Source organism: Suricata suricatta, chromosome 11 (genome assembly GCF_006229205.1).
Source record: "Suricata suricatta isolate VVHF042 chromosome 11, meerkat_22Aug2017_6uvM2_HiC, whole genome shotgun sequence".
Taxonomy (NCBI): Eukaryota; Metazoa; Chordata; class Mammalia; order Carnivora; family Herpestidae; genus Suricata; species Suricata suricatta.
Window position 1 is genome coordinate 10,207,389 of NC_043710.1, and position 17,651 is coordinate 10,225,039.

At 42.2% G+C, this 17,651-nt stretch overlaps 1 protein-coding gene across 1 annotated transcript; it reads right to left on the reverse strand.

The window, feature by feature from the left end:
* Positions 1-2,279: 2,279 nt before the first annotated feature.
* MS4A7 (membrane spanning 4-domains A7) lies at positions 2,280-16,013 on the reverse strand. The gene is given in 7 exon segments (XM_029955992.1): positions 2,280-2,410; positions 2,412-2,464; positions 3,707-3,808; positions 7,432-7,638; positions 9,353-9,409; positions 11,111-11,245; positions 15,826-16,013. Coding segments are annotated over 7 exon segments (825 nt in total). The 5' UTR covers positions 15,973-16,013; the 3' UTR covers positions 2,280-2,286.
* Between the last annotated feature and the right edge of the window lie 1,638 nt (positions 16,014-17,651).

The window sequence follows — 17,651 nt, forward strand, 5'->3', positions numbered from 1 at the left end:
CCGTGAGACTGTAAAGAGTCGGACACTTAACTGACTGAGCCACCCAGGAGCCCCCCCACTCACCCGAGTAAAATTTCTAAAGAAAGAGTATGTCAAGTGACAGCAAAAGGTCCATGTGATTGGAGTGGGGGGAGCAAAGGGGAGTAGTTAGAAGTCAGAGCAGAAATGAGAGTTCAGATACTATAAGGACATTTAAGGACTCTGGTTTTTATTTGGAATAAAATGGAGTTGGTTTGAGCAGAGAAATGATATGATCTGATTTCAGATGGAAAAAATCTGCTCTCTGCCATGCCGGGAACAGACCGAGTGGTGTGGGCGCCCCACTGGTGGGCTCATTGCAATAATGCCAGTGGGTGATGATGACCCAGAGTGCTCATGAGATGGCGAGAAGCAATCAGACTCCGTATGTTTTGAAGTTAGAACTAGCAAGTTTCAAAGCTAGACTGGATGTGGTGTGTGAGAAAATTAGAAGAGCCCAAGATGACCCCAAGGTTTTTGGAAGATAATGTTTTAAAGGGATTTGACTATGGAGAGGTGATGGATGGCCCAATAATTAGGCCAAGGGGTCAAAAGTAGCTTTTTCAAAAATGCTTTTATTCCATTATAACATAGAAGCAAGAGACCACAAGTTATGTATATAAACAACACCAGCATCCAGATCAAGGAAAAGAAAGTTTCCATGAGCGTAACTGCCTCCTCCCAAAGCTTACCACTCTCCTAGTTCTGACACTATTAGTTAAGCTTGTGTTTAAACTTCATATACACAGGGTCAGATGGTATGTACTCTTTTTTTAATGTAGCCAATTATTTATTTATTTATTATTATGGTATTTGAATTTATTTGTTAAATTACATCCAAGTTGTTAGCATGTAATGCAGTAATGATTTCAGGAGTAGACTCCAGGGATCCTTCCCCTTGTGTCACGCCCAGTGCTCATGCCAACGAGTGTCTTCCTTAATGCCCCTTACCCACTTAGCCTCTCCCCCCACCCTTCCGGCTCCCTTCAGTTTGTTCTCTGTATTTAAGAGTCTCTTATGTTTTGTCCCCCTCCTTGTTTTTTTGTATTATTTTTGCTTCCCCTCTCTTGTGTTCATCTGTTTTGCATCTTAAATTCCTCATAAGTGAAGTCGTATGATATTTGTCTTTCTCTGACTGATTAATTTTCATTAGCATTAATACCCTCTAGTTCTATCTATGTAGTTGCAAATGGCAAGATTTCATTCTTTTTGATTGCCCAGTAGTACTCCATTGTGTGTGTGTGTGTGTGTGTGTGTGTGTGTGTGTGTGTACCACCTCTTCTTTATCCATTCATCCATTGATGGACTCTTTTATATATCACCTTCCCCCCTGAACATTAAGCTTGTGGGATTTATCCGTATAGCTGCATGTAATTATAGTTTGACCACTCATGTTACTGTTTAGTACACCATTGTATGAATATGCCACAATTCTTATTTCTCTCTTCTATTGTTTAGTTTCTTTTTGGAGACAATTATGTGTATTTCTTACATGACTATCTCTGTACATGTCATCTGGAAAACATATGCATGCATGTCTGGGGATAAGACCCAAGGCCCAGACCCAGGGGACAATATTAGAAACCTCTTTATTGGGTAGATCAGGTTGTTTACTCCTATACAATAATAAAATTATGGCAATTTTTTATTTGGTCTTCAACTTATATGGCAAGAGCATTGTGGTAAATTATAATCTTTGAGGCCAGATGTTTAAGAATAAATTCATTAAATGAGACAATATTGAGCCACATTCACTTCACTCCACTGACAGGAATGGAGCCATATATTTTATTTTAATTTAGAAGTCCTTGCAATCCCTAATATATAATATTTAAGCAATATGAGTGTGAAAATAATACAGAAGTGGAGGCTGCATAGCCACATGACTTGGTCACTTCACACCAGCACAAGCGTGCACATTTTCTCTTCTTATTTATGGGTGGGTTAACCACTTTCTGTTCAGCTTACCCACCTGGAATTTGAGAGATTACTTTTTGTGTGTGTGTGAGAGGGAGAGAGAGCATGAGCAGGGGAGGGAGGGAGAGGGAAGGAGAGAGAGAGGGGCAGAGGAGAGAATCCCAAGCAGGCTCTGCCCTGTCAGTGCAGAGCCCAATGTGGGGCTCAAACTCACCAACCATGAGATCATGACCTGAGCAGAAATCAGGAGTCAGATGCTTAACCGACTGAGCCAGGCAGGGCCCCTGAGAGATTACTTTCAAGAACAATGAAATTACTCCCACTGAACAAGTACAAAACAAAAGCGGTTTTCTAAACGTTTATTTTCATCTCTAGAGTAGCTGAAATTTCAGGAAAGTCTAACCACACTTTGCCAGGAACCCTGGCTTTCTCCTCCTTTTTCTTCTGCAGCGTTACTCCTATCCATGACCTTGAAGGACTTTTCAACATGTCGGATATAACCTTGTGACTGAGGCAAGGAAAATGTACTCTGGAAAAGATAAAGTTTATTAGCAGTTTTTAAACTCTGATTTTGGAAGCTTTCTTTGATCCATATTTAGAATGCATTTCCCCCAAATGTATGGTAGTGGCCTTTCCAACTTTACCAAAATATAGAATTGCATCAATATTAGTTCAAACAAATGGGGCACCTGGGTGGCTCAGTCAGTTAAACTTCCGGTTTCGGCTCAGGTCATGATCTCACAGTTCGTGGGTTCGATCCCCGCATTGGGCTCTGTGCTGACAGCTAGCTCAGAGCCTGGAGCCTGCTTCAGATTCTGTATCTCCCTCTCTCTCTGACCCTTCCCTGCACGAACTGTATCTGTCTCTCAAAAATAATAAAAAACATAAAAAATAAAAACAAATGCCATTCTCTGATCCGCTAATCACATTACCATTTACTAATAAGATCATAATTGAATCATGATGTATTCCAGCCCTTTAAATAATTTTTTTAATATGGCTTTTAGAGGAAAAACTATTTTTAAATTATATTTAGGCAGCTTTTTCAAGTTGGAATGTCATGCCTTAAGAGGAAGTACAGGAAAGCATAAACAGACCAGAGATACCCTAGTAAGATCTTACCGCGTTAGCAAGAGAACTGGGCCATGGAGGCTTGAGGGAGGTGGGTGGCCGTGTTCATCACAGAGGGAGGAGAGGCAGGCTTTCATTCTGAGCCCATCAGCCTACATCATTCATTCTCCTTGTGATTTTATCTGAGCCTTGGTTCTTTTCTAAGGGGTTGGGGCAGGCGATTTTGTTTTTTATTTTTAAGTTTATTTATTTTGAGAAAGAAAGTGCAAGTGGGGAAGGGGCAGAGAGAGAGAGAGAGAGAGAGAGAGAGAGAGAGAGAATCCCAAGCAGGCTCTGCACCACCAGGGCAGAGCCTGATGTGGGGCTCGAACTCATGAACCAGGAAGATCATGACCCGAGCTGAAGTTGGACACTTAACTGACTGAGCCACCCAGGTGCCCCGGGGGCGGATGATTTCTACAGCCATTCCAGCCATTCTAATAAGGAGTTCTTCTGGTTTGCGGGCCAGAAGGCACTGACCAATAATCTCAGATACCAGTGTCACCAGAAGGAGCCCATTCATAGGACTCTCTCCTCACTCTGAAAGCTGACTGCTACGTGAACCTCATGGCCTCCTCTTGCTGCCACTTTTTAGACCAGAAACATCACAGCTCAAATGTTGGGACAAAGCAGGTGCCATGTGACGAGTCAGAGTACTCACCCCTTGCTTCTTGGAGTACACCTGTTTCCACCAAAGGATGGAGGCGAATGTAGCCATTAAGAGTTCCAGCACAGTGAAAATGAGCATCACCACCAGCACCCGCTGTGAATCAAGATAGAACAACGGTTGGTGCCATAAGCGAGCCCTGCGCCTGACCTAGGGGAGATGGGGCGAAGGCTCTAGCCATGGAGAGAATGAGGGACAGAAACAGAGAAATAAGCAGCAACGGCTTCATCTCAGAACCGTGGTAACCCCCCATTCTGAGATCAGAGTGACCCTTCCTTCTTCACTAGTGGTTTTTGCTGTTATGATATTTCTAGTGGGTTTGCTTTTATTCACCCAGAAACAGCCTCAGTTCATTCCTCCCACCTGAAATCCCATGTCTTTTTTTTTTTAATTCTGAAAATTTTCCCAGTTTTTCCTCTTTGCATACTTCCTCTCTCCCTGGGGACCTCACGTTGGGTATGTGCTGGTTCTTTTCCGCTCACTCTTTCCTCCCTGTCTGGTTAGCCCGTCACTCATATTTTTCAGATTTTTACCGCGATGTGCCATGCTCTGTGTGATTTAATCAGGTCTCGGTTTCATTTCACAATTTCTTCAGATATGTTGAATCTTCTATTTAACTGATAATGCCAAATTTTTCATTTCAAAGATTACAATTTGCATTTCTAATCATACTGTTTAGTTCTGTTTCAAATCTCCTTGCTCTTTTTTCCTACTGTTATGTTATCTCATGTGGGTTTTAATTCCTTTTTTTATGTCTTTAATCATTGAAAATATATTTTCATTATGGTCTTCTGAATTAGTATAAAACCTCCAATTCTTGAGGAACTAACTTTGATATTTGCTGCTGCTCCCCATTTTTTCTTAGGTTTTTCAAAATATTTTTCCTCTCAGATGATGTCAGTATATGGGTGGGTGGGGGAGGATTTTTTGGTAGGTAGGACTCAGACCCATCAGTTGGGTTTACAGATGATTCCCTAGCTGGAAACTTTAGGTTGGTTCTGACAGAACCTCAGGAGATCCACAACCCAGGAACGGTTTTGAAGTTAATCCCAGTATTTGAGGTTCATTTATTTTCTATATAATTTTGGATTTGGATACCACCCATACCTGCACATGGCTTGGTGAGATGATTTCATCCTAGGAACCTTTAGGGTGAAGTTTCTTTAAGCTTCTTGAGATGTTGGGCAAAGTTTTCCTTGTCTTATTTTTTAAATACAGTTTATTGTCAAGTTGGTTTCCATATAACACCCACTGCTCATCCCAACATGTGCCCTACTCCATGCCTGTCATCCATTTTTTCCCTCTCCCCCACCCCCTATCAACCCTCAGTTTGTTCTCAGTATTTAAGAGTCTCCTATAGTTTGCCTCCCTCCCTCTCTGTAACTATTTTTTCCTCTTCCCCTCCCCCATGGTCTTCTGTTAAGTTTCTCCTGATCCACATATGAGTGAAAACATATGGTATAAGGGCTAGTATCCAAAATCTATAAGGAACTCACCAGACTCCATGCCCAAAAAACAAATAATCCAGTGAAGAAATGGGCAGAAGACATGAACAGACACTTCTCCAAAGAAGACATCCAGATGGCCAACAGACACATGAAACAATGCTCAACGTCACTCCTTGTCTTATTTTCATAAGTAGGGTAAATATTCTGTCTGTCTCTAATGTTTTCTTAGGACACTCAGGGTGGGTCTGAAGAGCTCCAGATTTGTCATGGACATTAAAGTGTCATTATCCCAGCTGGTAACCCCTGTATCCCCATCCAGGCCTCCCTGGTTTTCTGGTCTCAGCTCTTACTTGGTTACCTGGCTGCAGGATCCTTCTGAGCTCCTGAACCTATGATGCCTTTCTCACTTGATCATCTTCTTCCTTCCACCCTCCCTTCTTTCCTTCTTCCAACCTCAGATACATGTATTTTAAATGTTTTGATGTGTTACTTTGCTCAGGTTGTCTTCGTGTTAATAAAGAGTGGACATTTGGAGTCAAAATCTTATTTCAACTTCTCTGATTTTGCAGCAAGTTCTCTGGTTGTCTGAGAGTAGGAGTCAGTTTGATGTATTGAATTTAGTTTTCATTGAGCCGAACCCTCCGTGCCCTAGCAGGGAGGATGTCCCCCTCACCCTCCTGGCTTTGCCTGATGTCTGCCCTGCTCTAGGCTTATGCTATCTCCTGGGCTTCCTCGTGCTGATTTCTAACCAGATGCATTTCTGTGCCCTTCCATTTCCTAAAGCTCCCGCATCAAAGGGGTTGTTTTTGGCAACCTCTGGGTCACATGGGCAGACTCACGGAAGTCTGTGAGACTGGAAACTTGCACACATGTCTGGGATTCATGAGCTAAATCCAAGGGAATAAGAGAGAATGCCTCTGTCTCCCTGGCTCCTGGAGTCCCAAAGGAAGAAATTTTTCTTCTTAAAAGGCCAAAGTTTATGGATTTAAAACTATGAGCCTGTATATAGAGGAATGACGAAGCCAGGATTTTTATCATCAACAGGTGGTGACCATCCAGTGGGGGGGAGGGGTGAAAGTGGCAAGAAAATGCTCGCCCAGAGATGTTGGCATTTCTTCTAGGAGTTGAATCCATTGGTGGCTCACCCCCACCCACTTCTCACTCTGCCAGCCCCACGGGGCCGAAGTATAATTATGTGTTTGGGCTTAAAACGTCCTAATTCTTTAGCTAACTTAATGTGGATAAAATTCTAATAGAGAGATATTCCTGCCTGCATTGAGGGGGATAAAAATGCCTTTTCAACAAAAGAGGCACTCTGAGAGTTAAACCTATTGAGAATGGAATATTTTCTATGTAAGAAAGACTTCTGACCTTATCTTCTTTATCCATTTGTCTATCAGTGGATGCGTAGGTTGCTTCCATATCTTGGCTATTATAAATAATGCTGCAATAAACACATGGGTGCATATACATTTTCAAATTAGCATTTTTGTTTTCCTTGAGTCAATTCCCAGTAGTGGAATTACTGGATTGTATGGTGTTTTTATTTTTATTATTTTGAGGGCCTTCTATACTGTTGACTACAGTGGCTGCACCACTATACATTCCTACCAACAGTGCACAAGGTTTCCCGTTTCTCCACATTCTCTCCAACACTTGTTATTTCTTATCTTTTTGATTCTAGTCATTCTGACAGGTGTGAAGTAATACCTCATTGTGGTTTTCATTTGCATCTCCCTGCTCGTTAGTGAGGTTGAGTATCTTTTCATGTGTCTGTTGGCCATCTGTATGTCATATGTGGGAAAATGTTATTCAAGTCCTCTGTCCATTTTTTAATTGGATTATTTGTTTTATTAGCGTTGGGTTATATAAGTTTTTATATATTTTGGGTATTAACCCCTCATAGAATTTGTCGTTTACTAATACCTTCTCCCAGTCAGTAGGTTGCCTTTTCTCTTGTTTATGTTTTCCTTTGCTGTGCAGAAGCATTTCATTCTGGTGTAGCCTAAATAGTTTATTTTTGCTTGTTTCTCCTTCCAGAGGAGACATATCTAGAACCCACAGCCCTTCTTGATTTCCCTTTTTGACTTGGCACAATGCATCTCCTATATTTTGCAGTCTGCTGACCAGACTCAACCACATTTTCTTTCTTTTCTTTGGTCTACTTCCAGCCAATCATCAACAGGGCACAGACCGCTGAAAAAGCAGAGATTATGCAAAGAGAAGAAACTGATATTTCACAGGCAAGATATTCAGTCTGAAACTACTTACCGTCAGACTGACACTAGTCAGCAGACAGTCCTTAAATTCATAAATTGGATAATAGTACACTGAATAAGGCAATGAGGATAGAGATTCCCTTTCTGAGTCACACCGTCGAGAAGCAGTCCCCAGGGCTACCAGGCCTCCAGCAAGGAGGAAGAGGCCTGCTCCAGCAGTGAGAGAACTTATTGCGCTTGAGATCAGACTGCAAAAGGCCTGAAAAAGAAAATTTGCATTGGGATGTCATGACAGGAGCAGCACGTGATGCTATTAACCCTCCATCCATTGCACTACAACGTTGTTTCCCTGAGCCTGTTTCTTTTCTAATCTATGTACTCATAGGGGACACAGACTGTGTTTTATTCATCTCTGTATCCCTCTTCACTATCTATCACACGATATAATTACTAATGTTTGTTGAGCAAGAGAATGCATGAATAATTCCTCCTCTGGTATAGGGGTTCTGGATCCTTGGCTCTCTACAGCACTGGAGACAGAGATGGCACTGTTGACTTCCTCAACAGTCATAGAGTCATTCTATTGCTTTAAGCCCTTCTAGAATATGGCCTTTGGTCCCTCCTAGACCAGTCCGTGGCTTTTATTTCCATAAAAGAGAGAACTGGAGAAACTAGAATACTTACCTATAGGTGGATCAGGCCCAAGAAATCCATGTTCACCACATTGGATGAATATGACCGCATTTGGGTCATATTCTACATTTTAGGGTAAAGGGCTCTCACAGAATATGATTCCTCTGCACTAAGGTGCCAGACTCTGTGCCAGGTTCCCAGCATATGCTCATTTCTATCTGAACATCACTCAAGGATACTGTGTGTCTAGAAGGTGATTTCTCTGCCTGCTTCTCCTCCCTTGGCCTGGTAGCTGTGTGGCTTCAAGTGCTGAGGTACCAAAGAAAGAGCCGATGGAATGGGCAGTGCCTTTGCCCAGAGCTGCCACATGTACAATGGAGCCCAAGCATCGTCTTATGTCCTATGTGTGGAGCCCACTTCGTGCTGGGTCATCCCAAAGATTGTTTTCCCTTTCAGGGTATTCAGGACCCTTGGGAAGCCACCGGTGAGAGCCATGTGTTCATCTTCCACATTTTATAAATGAGAAAACCAAGGCTCAGATAAGGAAGGAATTTTTTCAAGTACCCATGTGGGTCAGTGACAGATCTGGGACAAGAGTTTCCTGGTTATGACTCATTCCAATGGAGTGAACTCTGTCCCCTGGTTCTGGGGTTTAGATTCTAGCTTCAGGTATGAGGAACATATCCCAGCCTCGTACACCCATCTTACGTGCCCTCAACCATAGTTAACTAGACCTGGGATCTTCCTGAGTCAGGATGTGGCTTTTCCCTAAGTCATCTTTGTGGGTGTGTGGCAAGGGAGAGGGAAAGGTTGACATGAAGAGAATCAAAGATCCTACCCACACACTCCTGACTTTTTCCAGGAAGGTGGCTACAGTCTGTTAATCTCTTATTTCTGAGGGGGTGAAGGTGCTAGCTACAGGATCTAAGCCCACACACCTCTGCTTCTGACCTTGCCATATAAGGAAATTGGCTCAGTCTGAGACAGGTTTTTCTAGAAAAGGAATTCTAGGTTCTAGATGGTCATGCACCCTATTCAGGGACAAGATAAAAAAAAAACTGTAAAGACTCAATGGTTTAAAACTGCCTACCATTTAAGCAAGTGAAGTAAACCCTGAAATATGACCCAGGAGTACACTGCATAGGGGAAGAGTACTGGTCTAGGAAACAGGGAATTTGGTGTTTACACCCAGTTCTGCCAGTGCACCAGCAATGAGAACTCTCTCCCCTCCTCAGAGCCCTATTCTCCTAAGTGGTCAAATGGAAACTTTGAACTAGAATTATTGCCTCTGAAGTTCCTTTTATTCCAATGAGCTGAGAATTGATGGTTCTCATACTTACAAAGGGCATAGTTGACTTTTTCCCAGAAATGATGGAGAGGAATCCAGTAATGGCAAACTGCTCAGAGAAGAGAGAAATGATCAGTTCAGCTGTCTTTGGAAATGTGGCCACCATGTTATTATCAATCAATCAATCAATCAATCAATAAGTAATGTAAAGCTCTTAGAGAGATAACACTGTAGGAATGGTGTGGGTCCAGATTAAGAAAGAGGCCTTATTTCTACTCTCAGGATGCTTAACGTTGGCTTTGGAGAATGGGCAGATGTACAGAGGATCTGGATTTATGTTAGTGAAAATCACTGTGAGCTGAGGAGGAGGCATACACAGGAGGAGAGCAGTGCTAAGTTACCAGGTGGGAAGACAGGAGGTTGAGGAAGACCAATAACTTGAAGGGATATGTAGGTGGGAGCAGCCAACAGAAGCACTTAGGAAAGGGGCTCTGATGGCATAAGGTACAGGAACACGTGGGCTTCAAGCTTTGGTGTAGAGGGCGTGAGTTAGACTGGGAGTTGAGGAAAGTGGGAAGTACAGGGTCAGGTGTGAAGCCCCAGAAGTCAGTATTTTTTTAAGTTTATTTATTTACTTTGAGAGATAGAGAAGGAGAGATTTGGGAGTGGCAGAGAGAGAGAGAGAGAGAGAGAGAGAGAGACCCCCAAGCAGGCTCCACACTCAGCACAGAGCCCAATGAGGGGCTCAATTCCATGAACCATGAGATTGTGACCTGGGCTAAAATCAAAAGTTGGGCGTTTAACCAACTGAGCCACCCAGATGCCCCTAGAAGTCAGTATTTGAGCCCAGTCATGTAAGGATCCAGCTGGTGGAGGGAGGATGTTCTGAGAAGCGGAAACATTGGTTAAGCTGTCCCTTAGCGATTGGGTAGTCACTGAGAAAGAGGGTCCAGCATGAGCTATTTCTACCTTTCATAAGGGAATGTGGGAGCTCAACCACTGATGAAGTAGAGAAGTAAGGATAGATTATGCTCTGGGGGCAGGATAAGGGCTTCCTTGTATCATTGCCTAGTTTGTGTTGACATAAAGACTATATCCATACAGAGGTGATGCCCTGATAGATTTCATCTGCCCAGAATGTGTGATTTTTCTTCCTTTGTATAGGATACTACTTGGAAAAGAAGTGACCCTTTGTGGGAGGCATGACTAGACCCTGGCTAGTCTCCAAAGAAAGACACGCTTCTCCATGACCAATTAGATGGAAGGCAGCAAAAAAGTTTTCCAATTCTCAGGGTTACTTCTGAACATGTAGCAGGAGTGTCCTTGCTTCCCATGAATTTTACCATTGCCAATTTAATTCTCTGCAAACCTGTGGCATCTACCAGTGGTGCTCATTTTATTTTAAAAATGATCTTTTCGCTCTCTACCTGACAGGTGAATTATTCTTACTCTGGAGGGAATGCAATGGCTTCATCAAGTCCCAAAGAAGAATGTGGAATATCTCACTTTTCCAGAGGCAGGCTGTGAGGCCAGCTAAGAAATGTTGTGCCGGTATGCCCACTGTATTACTCTCTTGCCTCCTGCCCTGACCAACTACTCCCTGGGATGCTGACACAGGAGGAGGATTAAGCTCCTCTGCTGCTCTTCCTGAATTGGAGAAACATGACCTGGGATTAGGATAGAGGGAAAATCAGAGGCCTTGGCCACCTTCTCCTTTCTCCCCCCCTGTTGGGACTGAGTCACTCCATGACTTAGTACCTACTTAGCATATAAAGAGCATATCCTTTCTTGGAGGCCCCATTCTACTCACACATAGAGCTCCTACAAATGGGTACCCAGACATCAAAATGGTGGAAATTGTTGGCTTGAAGTGTGAAGAGTAAGGAGCACAGACCAAAATTGCCCCCAAACTTGAAATCAACAGGCAACACAGGATCTGGATAATCTATAAGAGACAAGAACGAAAATGATAGGAACATACTTTGAACAGATGAAAGTGATTATTTGAATATACATTGTGTTTATAAGGAGTATAAAATATGCTATAATTTGTCATATTAAAAAGGAGGGAGAAAAAAGTATTACAAGGAGCCAGTAAGCATTCTCTATGAGAAACTCATGTGTACCTAACTTCTTCTTTTCTGATGGAATTATTAAACTAGCAAATCAGGAAGTGATGATATGCACATTTTAACTTTATTTTGAAAAAGAGAGTTGACATTTTTTTTTGTTGTTGTTGTTGTTCTAGGAAAAGTAGGTGGAGAAAATTGTTCTGGACAATAGTTCAGTTAGATGGATGTAGAAACCAAACTTACCAAGGGAGAGTTAACACTCCATTTCAAATGAAATGTAATAGAGCCATAATTCATCTTATCTTCTTCATCATTGAATTTTGATAATAATTACTATTTTTATGACTCCAATGGTAATAGTTTATATTTCTTGAACACTTTCTACACTCTGGTTATTTACCTCATCTTGTTTATGGATGAGAAAAATGAGGCACTGGGAGTTAATACAGCTTGTACAAACCCACACAAATGGCCAAGTGGAGGAACGTTACTTTGATATAGAATCCACACTCTTACCCACTGTTTAATGCATATGCAATTCAAAGATGATATAAAAACACAAGAGAAAGAACTTAAAGTCAAGAGAATTCAACCATTCATACAACTAATATTTATTGAATAACTGTCCTGTGCCAGCACCAGGGAAATGAAGCAAATGAGAGTCACTGCCACTGGCCATGTATTATGTCCTTTACAGATATGTTCCTTGGAAAGTAGAATAAGTTAGGAGCAAAGTAGTAGGAGGCCTGAGAAGCACTAGGGAGAGAGTGCAAACCAAGTAGGGTTTTGTAGGCTATTTTATCAACTTTGCCTTTCATTCTGAGTAAAAAGGGAAGTGAAGTGGATAATTTTGAGAAAGATATTTTTATTTTTAAAAGATCATTCTACCTGCTGTGCTGAGAATAGATTATAAGGAAAGAGAGCAGGGACATCAGTAAGGAGGGTGTTGTCATAATTCACAGGTAAGATGATGTTGACTTGAAAAATATGTTCATAGTGGAGATAGTAATAAGTAGTTGGACTCTAGTTGCACTATGAAGATTAAACCTGTAGGATTTGCTGACAGTTTGAATGTGGGTTGTAAAAGAAAGGAATGAAGGTTACTTCCAAGGGTTTTGGCTTGTGCATCTGAAATGATGGAGGTGACATTTATCTGAGACGGGAAATGTTGTAGAAGGGGTGGGTTTGGGGACAAAGATGAGGATTTCAGTCTAGGACAGGTTAGGGGAGAGATGTAGAAGTGGAAATGTACATAGGCTGCTGGATATATGAGTCTTAACTTTAGAGGTGAGGGCCACATAAGGGAAATAATCTTTTTTTCCAAGTCATAAGTGAAGATCATATTTAAAACTATATTACTGTATTGGCTTGTCACTGCAGCAGATGTAGAAACAAAATGAGATCAAGGACTGAGCTAGGGAGCACTCCAAATTTAGGGTCAGATAAATAAATAGAAGCAATGAAAGAGTATAAAAGAAGCAGCCAAGAGGGAAGGAGGAACACCAGAAGAATGTGATGTCCAAGAAGCCATATGATTGAAATGCTTCAAGTAGGAGAGGGTAGTCAACTGCATCGAACACTTCTATTAGTTCAAGAACATTAACAGTGGAGACCTGGAAATTGGGTTACCAATGTGGAGCAAAGCAGACAAATCCCACTAAGTGTGTTTCAAGAAAGAATATCACTCAAGAGGAACTGGAAACATTGACTTCCTACCCCATAGAGGAATGTTGCTGAGAAGACAAGTCACCAGTAGGGCATTAGCTGGAGGGCATGGGAAGTTAAAAGTGTCGTTTCTGGGGTTTCATTCTCAAGATAGAAGATATTGCAATAAGACTCTATGCCCGTGGAACTGCTAATAAGGACATCTGCAGAGAGAATGGGGAGAATGGCTGGAACAAGTGATAAGGGATGGGATCATTAATCCTTAAGGCACAAGGGAGGGTCATCATTAATTAGAAGATGGGCATTTGGTTAGTAATGGGGAGGGGAGAGGGAGTGTATGGCCCAGACAGGAGTGATTGCAGATGTGTGGCAGCATGTGGGCTTTCTCTCCTGATTCCCTCGATTTTCTTAGTATTTTAGGAATCAAAGTAATCAATGGAGAAGGATTGAAACCTATTGAAATAGTTTTCTGGGGTAGCAGGAAAGTGAACAGATGACAGAAATATCATGTTATTTTCAAGCAGCTTTTGCAGTTCATTTGAGGTTATGGTCATAAATCCAAAGTGGAGTCCATGTGTGTGTTTGCAGCCAAGGTTAGTTGATGGGTTCAAGTATGGAATAGGCAAAGGGGCAGAGTTAGAATTAAACCAATGTTGCAATTTTCCCTGTGGATTATGCCGTAAGGAGGAGAAGGCTGTTGACCGTGGTTAGGTAAGGAAGCCTCCATGAAATAGGGATATTATCAGTAACTCTCAGTGAGGTTAGAGAAAGTTAGAGTCAATATAGAGTCGGAGGGAGTGATCTGGAAAGATCAGATGTTGATGGACTATGGAATGCTTGAAATGTAGATAATGGTGGGTTTATTGCTGTTAGTATTGTTAAGGCCCAGGGTACAACTCAGGGAATGCCTGTCTAAGGGAGGATGGACAAGATACCTGGGGAGAAGAGGTCAATGAGCAGACAGACATGATATTGGAGGGATCATATACATGAGTATTGAAATAGCCAAGACTTATGATAGGAACTCTACCCTGGGAGAGATAGTGATTGAAGAGTCAGTATCTTGAAGATAAAAGGCAGATTACCCGGGAGAGCAAAAAAGGGGCAATGACCTGGAATCCTTCTAAGAGCAAGAGAACTGTGAGAATGAGGCTCTGTTTTTCTTTCTTTTGACTGTGTGTTCATCTATTATCCAAAGTGTGTAAAATAGTGGCTGGCACAATGAAGGTGCTCAAAAAATGACAGCTGAGTGTATAAAAGAAAAAATGCGTTTCCAGCATCTCTTACTGACTGCTGAAGCACACAGTGACATGTGTTTGTGATTCTAGGCCATAGGTGGACTAGATTGTAGGGAGCAGGACCTGTCTACACAGAACCAGTTGTTTGAAAGAAGTAAATTAAGGAGTGAATATTGGTAAGTGATAGTAGAATGACAAACATCAATAGGTTTTATTTTCAAGCAACATAGTCATTAAATGATTTTTCTAGGGATAATCACTTTTCAAAATTGCCAGCACATCATTTTATGTTATTTTCTAAAACACTAATTCATCTGAGGTTTTTACATGAAACTCATTATTCTAAAATTTTAATTCTTCTATCAATTCTTGATTATTCCTCATATTAGAATTACCTAAAAGACCTTTTGAAGTTCATGACTGTTAATAATTACTTGAAATAATTATTTGTTTCCTGTGCTCAACATATAGGTAACATTTTAAAAAATATATCTTTTGGGAAGAAGACTGAAGTAGGTCTTTTCAGATAATACATGAAAAGGCTAATTATGTTTTTTTTTCTTTTTTAAGTGGGATACATAGTTGTATGACATTAAATTCTGTTTTTTAAGTTTATTTATTTATCTTGAGAGATAGAAAGAGAGTGAGAGGGAGAGAGAGAGCACAAGTGGGGGAGGAGCAGAGAGGAGAAAAATCCCAAGCAGGCTCCATGCCATCAGCACAGAGTCCAGTGCGGGGCTTGAACTCACGTACTGCGAGATCATGACCTGAGCTGAGATCAAGAGTCAGATGCTTAACTGACTATGCCACCCAGGCACCCCTGGATGACATGCGACTGTAAAGACACTGAGAGGAGAGGATTGATCTAGAAGTGTCCCTGAGAAGCAAAGAAGGGCCTTCACTTCCATGCCCAGAAGAGAGGGTCACAGTGGAAACAGTGCCTGGGAGCTAGGTTTCTGTTTGCCCAGGGGATGAGGAGGCCTTTGAGAAACAAATCTGGGAGTGAAGAGGATTATGCTGTTAACTGACCCTGAATTTCAGAGGACACAACCAGACAGGGTTCCAAAGTCAGAAATGAATAGGAGTTGGGTCTTAAAAGGGGATATTCAGAGCCAGGTGGACATTAAAGGCCGGAGTATGGAGGAGGATGACCGGGACATTTAGATACTTATGGTGAGGCAGACAGGGAGGAAATGTATGGTAAGGTTAGTCCAGAGTGTCTCATCTCAAAATGGTTAAGAAATTAGCTCAAAAATAGATGGATCTAATTTAATAATATTGATTAAAACCATGTGGTTAAATAAAAAATCTACTACATTAAAGACAAATTACAAAAGACTTTCTTGTGTAGATTTCAAGTAGACAGCTAATGGTTTTAGTTTACAGAAAGGCCTGAGGAGGACCCATTCTTCCCATAAAGCCCTATTTCATGTCCTAGTTGGCCTGGAGTCAGAGAAAGAAATGACTCTCTCAGATCCACTGTAGATCTGTGAGGTGGGTATGTTCACAGTACTTCCCCCAGGGGTCCCATTCCAATGACATGGACTTACTCCAAGGACTGTAGCTTCTTTCTGAATAGAGTTCAGGGGGTTGTCTTCTTTTTGGTAGCTGTGTACAGGCTTCTCTTCTTGGGGGATGATGATGCCATTTGGAGTAAAGCTGTCAAAGGCTCCCTTGGTCTTGGGCTGTGATAGCATGATCCTGGCGATGCTGGAAGAGGTGGTGAGCTCAGTTAGGACCTGAAGTGTGACTTAAAAATATGAAACCATCTAAGATTTTTCTCCATTGTCCAAGGGGGTGGCCTGTACTTTGGGAACAAAATTGAATGTGGGGAGCAGTGGACACCTTGGAAAGCGAGCATGCTTGGCACAGTCCATCTGCTGTGGACAGGAAGCCTGTCACTGGAAGAAAACTGTAAACGTTTGGAGGAGCCCTGCAGTTGAGAGGTGAACCATTCATATAGAACTTTCCTTGCAGCCTTGAGTGGATCCACCTCTCTGTCCTTCCAACAGCCCCTGCTTCCATAGCCTCCCTTTCATACCCCTGTCTCTCTGCTTCTTCTGTGCCACGTTGCATGAAGATAGGTGTTTCTGTTAGTTGAATTCTACAGGTAAGAATATGAGGTTTAGATTTTCCTCTGTGGTCAGAAACAAGACAGGGATGTCCACTCTCCCCACTGTTATTTAACCTAGCACTAGAAGTCCCTACCACAGCTATCAGACAATAAAAGGCATCCAAATCAACAAGGAAGAAGTCAAACTTTCACTATACGTACATGACATGATACTCTATATAGAAAATCTGAAACACTCCACCAAAAGATTGCTAAAACTGACACATGAATTTAGTAAAGTGGCAGGATACAAAATAGCCAAAGTGTAATGCGTGCCTCTTGTATATCCCCGGTGGGTGTGGCATGCCCATCTAGCCACACGTCGTGATGCTCAGCCCCTCAGTCCTCCCTCCATCGTAACCGAGGTCCATTGGCTACCACTCTCCATATGCGCCCAGAGGAGCACTTCTGACCTTGGAGATTAGTTCCCATATTCTGGGAACTTGACTTCTGCTGCACTCCTGTGGTTTGCTAGCCCAAATGTGCTCAGTGGACCCCCTCCTCTTTCTAGTCTTCATCTAGTCTTTCTAGTCTGTCAGGGCTCATCCACATTGTCACAAATTGGAGGAGGTCCTCCTTTGTCAGACTGACCGTGAGGACATTGTGCTAAGTGGAACAAGCTAGTCACAGCAGGACAGGTACTGCGTGACTGACTTTATACAAGGTATCTAAAACAGACTCACAGAGGCAAAGACTGGAATGGCAGTAGCCAGGTGTTGGGGGAGGAGGAAATGGGGAGTTGCTGTACAACGTGTGTAGAATTTCAGTTGTGCAAGATACGTTCTAAAGATCTGCTGTACCGCGCTGGGGCTTCAGCAGACACACTGTACTGTGCACTTAAAAATGGGTCAGACTGGGGCGCCTGGGTGGCTCAGTAGGTTGAGCGTCCGACTTCGGCTCAGGTTATGATCTCAGGGTTCATGGGTGTGAGCCCCGCGTTGGGCTCTGTGCTGACAGCTAGCTCAGAGGCTGGAGCCTGTCTTAGATTCTGTGTCTCCCTCTCTCTCTGACCCTCCCTTGCTCACACTGTCTCTCTCTCTCTCTCTCTCTCTCTCTCTCTCTCTCTCAAAAATAAATAAAAACATTAAAAAAACATTTTAATGTGTCAGAGAGTACATTTCATGTGAAGTATTCTTACCACAATAAAAAACTAAAAGGAATAAAATTGGGAAGAAAGAAGAGAAAGAAAAAAAAAGATTGCCTCCCAACCTAAGGATTTAAAAACAAAAGTCTCTATAGTTCTGGATCTTTTCCCATAGGATT